Source organism: Perca fluviatilis, chromosome 18, assembly GCF_010015445.1.
Source record: "Perca fluviatilis chromosome 18, GENO_Pfluv_1.0, whole genome shotgun sequence".
Lineage (NCBI taxonomy): Eukaryota > Metazoa > Chordata > Actinopteri > Perciformes > Percidae > Perca > Perca fluviatilis.
The window spans coordinates 32545585-32559256 of NC_053129.1; the positions used below are offsets into that span (position 1 = coordinate 32545585).

Below are 13672 nucleotides of genomic sequence, written 5' to 3' on the forward strand. Positions count from 1 at the left end.
TAAATGCAGGGTTCTGCACAAACTGGACTCTGCACGTCAAGTCCAAATTTCTCTCAACACTACACAGCCAGATTATTAGAGTAAAACAAACATTACTCCACCTAACAGACGTCACTGCTGGAGGAAAAGTAAGCAAACACACAGGCGGCTAGATTCCAACAGTGTCACATACAGTATATATAAATACATACAGTATATATAAATACATATATACACAACATATTCAAAGCAAAGCAAGCTGCCCTCCAGAAGACCACTTGGCTTAGTGTATGTACATTAAAGAAGTTCGGTAATGAAATGAATTATCTCTTCCTCTTTTATAAAATAGTTCTCTGCCAGATAAAAAGCAAATGTGACATAAATGAGAGAACAAAAAAGAAAAAAATTCAAAATAAGGAACCAGGAAAGCGCTCAGAGGGTGCTGTTATTTTAACAATAAAAAGTGTTGCATCTGGATCCAAAAGCCTTTTAATATGTCAATGGATCATCTATGTTAAAATTGTACATTTTTGGGAGGGATACAGAACTATTTTTCTGTTGGATTAGGTGCAGTAAGGCCTCAAGTCTGCATAAAAATACACATGACATTTTTTTAAATCCAACAAAGTGCAGTGGTTGGTTAGCCTGGAAATCCAGCTCGAGGGGCGACACCAAGCATGCATTTGAAAATCTCACTGCACGCTATTGGATAACACTACGACCAATCACAACAATACACGCTAAACCCTATACGCTTAGCTACCAGCAGAGCTAACCGGTAGATTAAACTCTTAGCTACCAGAGGAGCTAACTGGTAGATTAAACTCTTAGCTACCAGCGGAGCTAACTGGTAGATTAAACTCTTAGCTACCTGAGGAGCTAACTGGTAGATTAAACTCTTAGCTACCAGAGGAGCTAACTGGTAGATTAAACTCTTAGCTACCAGCGGAGCTAACTGGTAGATTAAACTCTTAGCTACCAGAGGAGCTAACTGGTAGATTAAACTCTTAGCTACCAGCGGAGCTAACTGGTAGATTAAACTCTTAGCTACCTGAGGAGCTAACTGGTAGATTAAACTCTTAGCCACCAGCGGAGCTAACTGGTAGATTAAACTCTTAGCCACCAGCGGAGCTAACTGGTAGATTAAACTCTTAGCTACCAGAGGAGCTAACTGGTAGATTAAACTCTTAGCTACCAGCGGAGCTAACTGGTAGATTAAACTCTTAGCCACCAGCGGAGCTAACTGGTAGATTAAACTCTTAGCTACCAGAGGAGATAACTGGTAGATTAAACTCTTAGCTACCAGAGGAGCTAACTGGTAGATTAAACTCTTAGCTACCAGAGGAGATAACTGGTAGATTAATCTCTTAGCTACCAGAGGAGCTAACTGGTAGATTAAACTCTTAGCCACCAGCGGAGCTAACTGGTAGATTAAACTCTTAGCTACCAGAGGAGATAACTGGTAGATTAAACTCTTAGCTACCAGAGGAGCTAACTGGTAGATTAAACTCTTAGCTACCAGAGGAGATAACTGGTAGCTAACAACTGGTGTTCATCCGTAGCCATCTTGCAATGTTTACTAATGACTTTGACGTCGCAGCGCTGTCGTCATCTGTTTAGCTCGCCTCTGGCCCCGCCTATATCAGATACACCGATGTGATTGGTGCAGCTCGGCTACAAGGGCATAGTTAATGAGCATCATTACTGAATGCCAGAGTGACTCGCTGAGCAAATTCAAATTGTGCTCTCGCGAGAACTCTGGGTTTCCAGGGTAGTGGTTGGTAAGAAAATGTCAAAGATGTTCAACAGTTCTCCCCGTTCTCACAACGCCCCGATGTCCCCCCCCCAGTCGTCCTGTCCAGCGACGACGAGGAGGAGGCCGACAACGCGAGCACAGGAAGTGTCAACAGACTGGACAGCGTTTCCCCCCGGCCCGCCGACTCGGCCCACTCCTCGCCGGCGCCCTCTGGTGGCCGAGTGGAGGCGGCGGTGAAGAGCGCCGGCGGCGAGCCGGACGATCTGAACACGGGATTCTTCGAAGACGTCAACATGAAGATCACGATACCACGGAGAGCCCGCATGAAGGATCAGGTGAGACCCGGTTAGGGGCCGCATCGCCGCAGTACCGGCCGTGACGTGCCACTACCGCGGTTATGATGTCATCATCGCCATCACCGCATATTTTTGTTTTGGCTATATGGGGGATTTCTTTTGTGTGTCAGATTATTCTGAGTTATTTGTACACGTTTAATAAAAGGCAAAGAAATTTCTCAGTTTTCAGCTGAAGTAGACACATTAACGTTAAATGTAAACGGACTGTATTTATATAGCACTTTTCTAGACTACTCAAAGCGCTTTTACATAGTACAGGAGCCATTCACCATTCACACACATTCACACACTGTGGCCGAGGCTGCCATACAAGGTGCCACCTGCTCATCAGATAAACATTCACACACATTTACACACCAAGGGAACAGCATCGGGAGCAATTTGGGGTTCAGTGTCTTGCCCAAGGACATGGGACTGCAGGGCCATGGATCGAACCCCCAACCTTCTGATTGGTAATTGACCGCTCTACACCTGGGCCACAGCCGCCACGTTAGTCTATATCCTTGACGTTCCACTTCCAGGATTGCTCCGTTGGATTTCACTCATTTCAGCCGGATATCTGTTGCCTTGGGCTTTCTTTGTTTTGAAAACTCCAGTGATCGTACACATGTTCCACCAAAACAAGTTCCTTCCTGAGGCTATTTTGCAGAGGCACCGTGGCTTATTTTTTATTTTTTTTTAGGTAGGGAAAACCCTAAAGTTTGTAAAAAGACACCATTCTAAACACATGTGATGTGACCGCTTTAGAAAGGAAGAGAAGGCTGTATAGTGCGTGCAGGGTGTGCGAAAATGTTGATCAGCAGTGAAATGAAACAAAATGTGAGAAAGAGCATCTCTTTTTCTTTCGCAGTTTGGAAATCAGCCCCCTGAGCAGTTTTCACCGCGGATAAAGAAGCCCAAATTCGCGCCCGACAAGTGTGGCAGCATCATACTGGAGTGTCGGAGCGTGAGGGTGGGAACTCTACGCAGGATGGTGACCAAGCCTGTCGTCGTGAGTGCTTTTCATTTCTTTCATGCTAAAATCTTAATCTCTGCGGTATATTTAGAGAAAATAACTAAATGAATGATAAATGACATTACCCTGTTCTTTGTCTTTGTCAGTTTTCCATCGACCACGTCCAGCTGGAAACTGAAGGTACGAGCGCACCCGCAGTAATGAACTCAGTAGATGAAACTCGGTGCAGAGCTGTTGGATCAGACGGCAGCAACCGTCTGTCTGCTGTTTCAGGAAGATGCAGCGGCGCGGTTTGCTGTCCGTGCTGGCCAGCAGAGATTAGTTTAGTCACACTTCAACAGCTTTATTTCTTTAAAGTGCTCATATTGTGCTTTTTGGCTTTTGCCCTTTTCCTTTATTGTGTTATATATCTTTGTTGTTCACAAACTGTTCCAAACAGCTCTATTGTAGTCCAGCCTTTACTTCAGAGACTTTGTAACACACGTTATAATGCTCGCCTAGCTGCTAGCGTGGCACGCCCTCATACTCTGCTTCTGACTGGCTAGTAGTCCTTACCTAGGTACTGTCAGGGCACGCCCTCATACTCTGCTTCTGACTGGCTAGTAGTCCTTACCTAGGTACTGTCAGGGCACGCCCTCATACTCTGCTTCTGACGGCAGACCTAAAAAAAAAAAAAAAGAAAAAAAAAAAAACTTTTTTTTTTTTTACTCTTTTTTTTTTTTTTTTTTTTTCTGGGGGGACACACCCTCATACTCTGCTTCTGACTGGCTAGTAGTCCTTACCTAGGTACTGAGCATGTGTGACTCCCAACAAAGATGGAACAGAAGTGAGATGCCTCACTCTGTAGCTAAAACAGAGAGCTCAACACACAGGGTGAAAAGAGGAGCTGCAGCAATGTGCATTACAACAAAAATATGGTGTTTTTTGAAAATTAAACCATGTAAACCTATTCTTGTACAACCTCAAAATACAATTATGAACCTGAAAATGAGCATAATATGGGCACTTTAAAATCTGCAAAAACACTAGCGAGAAATATGATGCACTGGAAGAAGCAACATATATCACCCCTACTATCTATCATATTTATTTCCATCGAAGCCTAAAAATGACAGCCAAGATTAGTTTTTTTTGTGTGTGGTTTTATTACTCTTGAGTTATAACTGGATAATAAAACCAGATGTTTGGCATCACACCATTCACAAATATACTTTGACTTTAGTGAGCATAACAAAAACATCCTTCTGCAGGCCAGCATTCATCTGCAGAGGGACAATAAAACGTTAATATAACACTTCATAATTAGAGCTGGGCAAAATGGAAAAAGTAAAAGATTGCAATATTTTTGACCAAATACATGGATGCCGATATAGCGGCGATACTGTAGCGTTGACTGTTTTGATAAATGATCACCAATAACGTGGACGCAAAGACTAATGGCGCCTACCCACTGCTAGTACCAGCTCGGCTCGGCCGCGGCGCCCCGTCCTCCATTTGCCATCGCAGATTCAGTACCTCACGCGTGAGGCGAGCCTGGCTGGTCGTCATAGCGCCGCCGCAGGAAACTGCCGTGACCTAACGCGACACACACACACACACACACACACAGACACACAGAGAACGTGGAAGTTGTGTTGTTTTTGACTCTCAGCGTGTGGCTGTTTGCCAGAAAACACATTTAGTTTCTAAAGAAGCTGGAGGCAGCAAAAACACACCACTGGGTAAAGTATTTAAAAATGGCGGGTTTGTTCAGGACACCTTCGTCTGTCGCTAGCAATGATGACGCAGTGAGAGGATTCTCTCCGACCAATCAGCGGTCTGCAGGTTTTCACGTCACGTTTTGGTATCTCCTCAGCTCCTCAGCTGACACTAAAAAAAAGTACCTGTTAGCAGGTACCAGGGACTTTTTTTCAAAAACAGCTAGCAAGTCTGTTAAGGTCCTAAAATTGACATCACTTTACTGTAACGCAGCCTTTAAAACCAGGAAAAGACATCATGATATCGTGTCATATCTAGCCTCATATCTCGATGTTGGCATATCTTTAAATCAAGTTCTATATGTACTGTCTGTGCTCGGTCTTGTGGAGGTTCGTTGAGTTTAGATTTGCTTTAATGTCATGTTTTTATTCCTCTATGGGACGTATTTTTGTAAAAACAAGCTTGTTTGTCGTCAGGGCCGGAGCCCAACACGGTGGAGAAGGTTTGTCTTCAGGCGTCGGAGTTGATCAGCTGCGAGTGGTGCAGCGTCCGGAAACTTCCCGTCTTGTTCTTCCAGACGACTCAGGTCGAGTGCGTCCGCCTGCGCACGCAGCTCAACATGTCCAAGGAGAAGGGAGCGCATTGGTACGACTGCGCCGGGGACCGTAAGTACAAAACGCCACAGTTACAGTGTAAATCAAGGGTGTTTCCATCACCGCGGTAGTTTACAGTGTAAACCCCTACTACTGTACATATATATCATGTTTTAATGTTAAACATACATGTAGAAGGCACAGTGAATCCTTAAGCGTACCTCTATGGCTACCATATGGCTACTTTACCTATAATAAGCTTATCTTCAGTGTGCAAATTAAATGTTGTTTTTTTTCACAAAAAGGCCAAATTATCTTTCCTAATAATAGGTTGGATTCATATTATTGTATATTTTCAGACATATTTGAACTTTTGAAAAAAGAAAATTTTAGATATAATTTGGCGGCTCCCCCTGCACTTACTCTAAGGACCCCCTAGGGGTCACGGACCCCCTGTTTAATATCTCTGGTTTAAATAATAGGGTTGGGGGGGGAATGAGGGACATCGGGCAGACATTGTCGTCGGCACCTCAACAATCCCGGAAGTGGAACGTCGTCGATATAGACTATGGCTACATTCATCCCTCTTGTTGTCCTCGGGTCAAATTGGACCCATTTTCAAAAAGAAATTTGGGTTTTCTTTCAACCAAATTGTCAAAAAAAATATAACGTGGATGGTTCCATACAATGCTCTTCACAAGTAAAATAATTGATCAGTTCACTACTTTCATTGAATTTGGGTTTTTTATTCAATTTCATAGCTTTTGAAGAAGGAAAAACGATAAAAGAACATTGAAAAAAGTGACAAAAATGTCAAACCGCAGAAAAAATCGACAAAAACTATAAATAGTGCCAAAAAAAATAGGAAAAAAAAGCTTAAAAAACTTAAATCTAATGCAGCTTGGTGTTCTGTGGCTTGACATAGAGCAGAGCAGAGTCGGAGATAACTAACACATTGTGTTCTTCTGCGTGTTTACACTGCTGGATCAGCAGCGCCGATATGACCTGAATGCACTGAGGCCTATTGTGTGTGTGTGTGTGTGTGTGTGTGTGTGTGTGTGTGTGTGTGTGTGTGTGTGTGTGTGTGTTTGTGTGTGTGTGTGTGTGTGTGTGTGTGTGTGTGTGTGTGAAAGGTTAAACTCCCATCACAGTATCAAGCCTCACATGTTTTCAGGAGAAGAGATAAAGGCATCGGATAAAAGCAGAATATGTCCTTCAGTCTCACAATAAATTACACTTATGATCTTAAATGTAGTAAAACAATGCACGAAACTGAAGTTTTTATTTTGTACTTTTTGTGCTGAATCCAACTTTGCGCCGTTCATTCCTACAGAGCAGGGTGAGTTTAATGTTCATCCTTTCTGCTTGACTGAATGTAGCTGGCCTTCGTGTTCCCTTATCATTCATTTCCGGGCTCACAGTTTTTTTTATTTATAATCTGCCAACTTCATTTCCTAAATAGCTGCAGTACATTCAAGCAGAAATGGCATATTAAAATGGTCATGGAAGTGTCTGATGAAGCATTATGGATTGAGACAGCTCGATGAGAATCAAAGCAAATGATGTAACTGGAGTGCCGCAGCAAATAATCTAAACCAGGGGTCTTCAACATTTGTTAAGCCAAGGACCCCTTAACTGAAAGAGAGATTGAGCAGGAACCCCCTACTATATATGTTGTGTAAAATGAAGTTGCATATTAAACTGGGCCTACAATAATGTGTAGGGTGGCCTAAAGCCTTCATACATAGGCCTATCTTTTTTTTGCATAGAATACTAAGCTATTACAGTAAAATAGCCTAATAATTGTTGGCATTATTTTATAAATCATGTTTTAATGTTAAACATACACAGTGAATGCTTAGGATTAACTTTATCTGTTAGTGGCTATTTTAGTGACTACCTTACCTATAGGCCAGTAATCAGTGGCGATTTATATTTGCTAATGGATTCATGTTAAGACCTTTTTTAATTTTCCAAAAATCTTTCAAAAATTAACAATTATTTGGAGGCCCCCCTGCATTGACTCTCCGGACCCCCTGTTGAAGATCCCTGATCTAAACATTAATATAAATTAGAGATGTTCGGATACCATTTTAACCTGAGCTAGCGGCCGATACGGAGTACTGATCCGATACCAACGTGTTAATAAATACATGTATTTTATTATGTTTTAACAACTGTATACTTCTATCCCTGTATGGATGTGTTATGATTTGCTATCATTGTTGTTAAACATGAAGAAACACAAACGATGAACGCCACACAACTTTAATGTATTATCCAGTTTGACAATCGGAAGAAGCACATATCTAAACTACTTTAAGGTAGATTATCTTCGGGGCTAAATTATGTTGATCGGGGGGGGGGTTGAGATCTCCACTTTTGAGGAAAATTGAAATAAAACAAACACATTTGTTCTGCATTCTGGTGAATTTTTCTGCAGCAATTAGCCTTTTCTGCAATGTGTGTTGCAAATGTCTTTAATTATGTAATGGAAATTACCATTTTGGGTGGGTTGCACTGGCCAGTTTTGAGAAATGGGCAGTCGGGGGGGGGGGGGTTTAGGCATTGGTATCAGAACATCTCTACTGTTAATGAGAGATATAATTTCTTTGTTTTTTTTAAAGATTTTTTTTTGGGCTTTTCCCCCTTTAATGGACAGGACAGGGGAGAGAGTGGGGGGGGAAGACATGCAGGAAATCGTCACAGGTCGGAGTCAAACCCTGGACCTCTGCGTCGAGGCATTAACCTCTAAATATATGTGCGCCTGCTCTACCCACTGAGCCAACCCGGCCACCGTTTCTTTATGTTTCGATTCAATTTATTGCATTTAAAATGAAAGGGAAACCCTAAATAAAATGTGCAAAAAGTCTTTCTAAAAGCCCACTTTGTCTCTCGCTCTGTGCCGCCAGAGTCGGATGAGAAGTTCATCGTTTTAATCTTTGAGAACGGCCTGGCGATGAAGGAGCAGGCCATCCTGGAGGACATCCTGGGCGAGATCGGCCGGACCAACAACCTCAGCAACTTCCCCGCCAAGCTGCCCTTCGAGGAGGCCAACATCCGCCTGGTCAACTACAACAAGGCATCCAAACAGAAGGAGGAGAAGGTGGGCGTCTGGGGGACAACACAGACCTGCACAGGTTTCAGGAGCTGAAATGCCTGAGCTTTTCTCTACTTTCTTTCTTTTTTCTCTTTCTGCTACACGGTTGTTGGGCCCATTTCCCTAAATTGAGCTTAGATTCACACACAAATAGTTATTTTTAGGTATTAACTTTAGAACAGGTGAATGTGGGGAACAGGGAGGACATGAGAAAAGAATGGGAACGTTTCGGCTCCCATAGTTACAACAAAGTTTGTTTGTAGACATCTAGGGATTGTTTTTATTTGAATGACTCAAAAAAGGGCTTCTGAATGTGGTCATGGAAAACTGGTGATTGGTAATATTGGTTAGCATTTTTCCACTTTGTCTAATTTTGGTGGGGGTGAAATGTGCAGAAATGTTGAAGAAAAGAAATCCAAGACTCCAATAGTGACCGTTGTCGTTGTAAGTCGGTTCTTATTGTGTCCCTCTCTCTGCAGGAGAAGCCGATTCAAACCCCTCCCAAAATCCCCCCAGCCTCCCCGGTGAGCCCGGTCGCCATGCCCAGTCGCACGCGCATGGCCACCCGTCAACACAACGGCGCCTACTTTGACGATGAAGAGGAGGACATGACGGACCTCCAGCCCACCTTCTCCGGACCAATTGTCAAGTGAGTGACTCTTAAGTTGCCTGAAAGGCGTCCTGCACACTAGCTGCGTGGCGTGAGCGTTTTTATTTCGGCTCCCATGTTACCCGATAGGGCTGCTCGATTATGGAAAAAATTATAATCGCGATTATTTTGGTCAATATTGAAATCACGATTATTTAACCCGATTACTCATTAACATTTGGATATAATGGATAGTGTCCAGGGTATAATCTGTTAGTGTCCTTTATCTCACAGAAAGAGTCTTTGGATCAGAATAACATCTGGTTTACTACTGTGAGTCGGTTCAGCTTTACAGATATCACACATAACGTTACACAGCTAATGAACAGTTCCACAGACATAACGCAGTGTGCATCTCACATCACATGTTCACTCACTATGACCACTACTACTGGCATTACTAAACATTGTGCCAAAATATCAACAATAATGTCGCAGTCAGTGCGCTTATTTGCTAGCTAACCTTTGGAAAAATCCAGCACATAGACGGTACCTTAGAGTAACGTTACGTGAAACGGGTGATTTAACATCCCTGCTCATTTACATACAGTTTAACAAGAAAACTAAATGCTGAGGGAACATTACTATGTTTTTCATGTTGTTTTTGAGCAGTATGCCTATGCACCCCCACTAAGCTGGAACAAGTTTTGGTTTTGCCTTTTTTTGGTTTTGCCTTTTTTTGCTTATCAAACGCTGCTGCCATCTTTACTCGCACTGAGTTTTTAAATTCCAGCGGATGATATGCACACGACCTGCCTCCCTGACTGGCTTCGGGAGGGGCGGATGTGCGCGTGCGGATGTGTGCATGCGCGTGTCATTAAGAACACAAGACAAAATAAGAGTGTTCTTGCAAAACAGAACATGGCAAAATAATCGTTTTTTCTCGATTTATACTATTTTGGTGATCATTGGGAGCCAAAATTGAAATCGAAATTCAATTAATTGCACAGCCCTATTAACCAGTTAGAGCTGCCTGCGTGACACGCATGTCTCCGGCTCGGCATGAGCCGCGCCGAAAACGTGTGCATGCTAGAAATAGGACCGACGCCTATTTTTCATGCGACACGCAAGCGTGTTGAAAGTGTTTCCAGGCAAAATAGAATACCAAAAGATGTTATATGTCATTTTGACACAAATACATTTAATAAATGACATGTTGATGTTTGAAAGTTGAAGGCTTTGATATAAATGTAATTTAAATAATGATAAATAATTATCGATTTTCAAATATTGCACCTGTCAATACAGAACGAAATATTCCAAATTAAAATGCGTTTCAAAATAGAAACAGCCAGGTTCACGGTGATTTTGGCGGTCTTGTCTTCTCACAACGAGACACACGGAGAGAGAGACCGACCGTCGGGGCGGGGGAGAGAGAGACACACACAGCCGCATATATGCTTCAATTACCACAGTTATCCCCACTCATCCTGTCTCTTTCTATCGGAGAGAGAGAGAGACCGACCGACCGGACAGAGACACACACACAGCCACAGCCACACACACACACACACACACACACACACACACCCGCATATATGCTTCAATTACCACAGTTTTCCCCACTCATCCTGTCTCTTTCTATCGGAGAGAGAGAGAGAGACCAACCGACCGGACAGAGAGACAGAGACACACACACAGCCACACACACACACACACACACAGCCACAGATATGCTACAATTACCACAGTTTTCCCCACTCATCCTGTCTTTCTGTCGGAGAGAGAGAGAGAGACCGATGGACGGACAGAGAGAGACACACACACACACACACACACACACACACACACACACACACAGCCACATATAGGCAATACAACACAGTTTTCCCCACTCCTGTCTCTTTATATGAGAGAGAGAGAGAGAGACACGCACACGTGACCACGCGTAGAAATACGCCTCCGTTATGAATGGCCAGGTGCACGATCAGGCACGTATCTACGCTAAGCGACACTTGTGCTAATGCTCCCAGTGTAACCGTGTTGTTGTTGTTGTTTGTCTTCCAGATTAATGGTGTACCCTCCTCCTCCGGCCAAAGGGGGCATTTCGGTCACTAATGAAGACCTCCACTGCCTTAATGACGGAGAATTCCTAAACGACGTTATCATAGACTTTTATTTAAAGTAAGTATTTGGGTCGTCTGTAGCAGACCAAGGTGATAGCCTCCCACACAATACATTGTATTCACTCTGTGACGGAAAAGCTTTCGTTTCCAACCCTTCCGTTGTTTTGTTTTTCCCCCTATCTTTTAGATATTTAGTTTTAGAGAAATTGAAAAAAGAAGATGCACAAAGAATCCACGTGTTCAGCTCCTTCTTTTACAAGAGACTAAACCAGAGGGAGCGGAGGAACGCTCCCGACACAACAAACCTGCCGTGAGTGTCAGACAGAATCAACACCAGGGGTTTTAACGTCCCACGTTGGGATGTTTTCGCTGCGAAATTCTTCAAACCTTTTTTTGTTTTGATTTTTCCAGAATCCAGAAAAGGAAGCACAACAGGGTTAAGACGTGGACTCGGCACGTGGATCTGTTCCAGAAGGACTTCATTTTCGTTCCCATCAACGAGTCGTGAGTCTTCAGTTTGACAAATCGCACAACTTCAATTCTGTACCGCTTAAAGGTCCCATGACATGCTGCTTTTTGGATGCTTTTATATAGGCCTTAGTGGTCCCCTAATACTGTATCTGAAGTCTCTTTTATATAGGCCTTAGTGGTCCCCTAATACTGTATCTGAAGTCTCTTTTATATAGACCTTAGTGGTCCCCTAATACTGTATCTGAAGTCTCTTTTATATAGGCCTTAGTGGTCCCCTAATACTGTATCTGAAGTCTCTTTTATATAGGCCTTAGTGGTCCCCTAATACTGTATCTGAAGTCTCTTTTATATAGGCCTTAGTGGTCCCCTAATACTGTATCTGAAGTCTCTTTTATATAGACCTTAGTGGTCCCCTAATACTGTATCTTAAGTCTCTTTTATATAGACCTTAGTGGTCCCCTAATACTGTATCTTAAGTCTCTTTTATATAGGCCTTATTGGACCCCTAATACTGTATCTGAAGTCTCTTTTATATAGACCTTAGTGGTCCCCTAATACTGTATCTGAAGTCTCTTTTATATAGACCTTAGTGGTCCTCTAATACTGTATCTGAAGTCTCTTTTATATAGACCTTAGTGGTCCCCTAATACTGTATCTGAAGTCTTTTTTATATAGACCTTAGTGGTCCCCTAATACTGTATCTGTAGTCTCTTTTATATAGACCTTAGTGGTCCTCTAATACTGTATCTGAAGTCTCTTTTATATAGACCTTAGTGGTCCCTTAATACTGTATCTGAAGTCTCTTTCCCGAAATTCAGCCTTGGTGCAGAATTACAGCCACTAGAGCCAGTCCCACAATGAGCTTTCCTTAGGATGTGTCATTTCTGTGTCTGTAGCTATTGAGGAGGAGAGAGGGGGGGGCAAGGTGGAGGGTGGGGGTGTGGCCTTGACCAACTGCCACTTTGCTCGTTTGAAAGCCATGATGTCTCTCTCTCTCTTTCTCCTGGGTGGGCCAAATTCTCTGGGTGGGCAAATCAGAGAAAGGGGAGGTAACCTTGCTCCTTATGACCTCATAAGGAGAAGATTCCTGATTGGCCCATCTGAGCTTTCATTTTCTCAAAGTCAGAGCAGGATACCCAGGGCTCGGTTTATACCTATCACCATTTCTAGCCACTGGGGGCCATAGGCAGGCTGGGGAAACTCATATTAATGTTAAAAAATGTTCATGCCATGGGACCTTTCAAAAAAAAATTTAAATGTCTCTTTATTGTTGTTTTAGAGAGCAAACATATTGCATACAAATTCTATAAGATATTACAAAACTAGTTTTACAGAAACATTAACCCTCCTGTTGTCCTCGGCTCCAATTTGACCCATTTTGAAAAAGTTTCTATATCAGAAATTTGGGTTTCTTTCAGCCAAATTGTCCCAAAAAGTAACGTGGATGGTTCCGCACAACGCTCTTCACAAGTAAAATGAATGATCAGTTCACTACTTTCATTGACTGGGTGTTTTATTCAATTTTATAGCATGTGAAGAAAATAACTCATAAAAGAACATGGGGAAAAAATGCCAACATTTTTGGAAAAAGAAGAAACGATATAAGTGACAAAAAACTTGGGCAAGAAAAAATAAGTTTTGTAATCAAATCTTGACCCAGAAAAACCCAAAGTTGCTTGGTCGATGGGAAGACAACATAAGGGTTAACATGCCCAGACAGGAACACAATAGGTCCTGGCCGACAGATAATCAGATTAGATAATAATCAAAAGTACAAAGCTGCTCCGCTTCCTTATCGAAATCACACCACAGATAGTTATCATAGCTGAGAGTTAAAGGTAAGAGCCCAGGGGATATTTATTCCCTAGCTTCTACAACACGTGTCAAACTCGAGGCCCGTGGGCCGAACCCAGCCCAGCGCAGGTTTGAATCCAGCCCGCATACTAATTAAGGCTCACAATAAATGTAATCTAGTTGTGCGCCAAACCCCCAAAAAGCCCGGGTGGTTTTTCAAACTGCAATTCAGGACACTCAAAGCAGGACACTCGG

The 13672-nt window shown here is 42.7% G+C and overlaps 1 protein-coding gene across 2 annotated transcripts in view; it reads left to right on the top strand.

The window, feature by feature from the left end:
- Positions 1–13672, top strand: part of senp6a (SUMO specific peptidase 6a) — a 33543-nt gene that overhangs the window by 9850 nt on the left and 10021 nt on the right. For both annotated transcript variants that reach the window (XM_039782844.1, XM_039782846.1), the window contains 9 exons: positions 1829–2070; positions 2942–3082; positions 3193–3226; positions 5221–5409; positions 8250–8443; positions 8917–9086; positions 11094–11210; positions 11340–11462; positions 11564–11656. In XM_039782844.1, the coding sequence (XP_039638778.1) occupies positions 1829–2070; positions 2942–3082; positions 3193–3226; positions 5221–5409; positions 8250–8443; positions 8917–9086; positions 11094–11210; positions 11340–11462; positions 11564–11656 (1303 nt within the window). The remainder of the gene's footprint in view (positions 1–1828; positions 2071–2941; positions 3083–3192; positions 3227–5220; positions 5410–8249; positions 8444–8916; positions 9087–11093; positions 11211–11339; positions 11463–11563; positions 11657–13672) is intronic.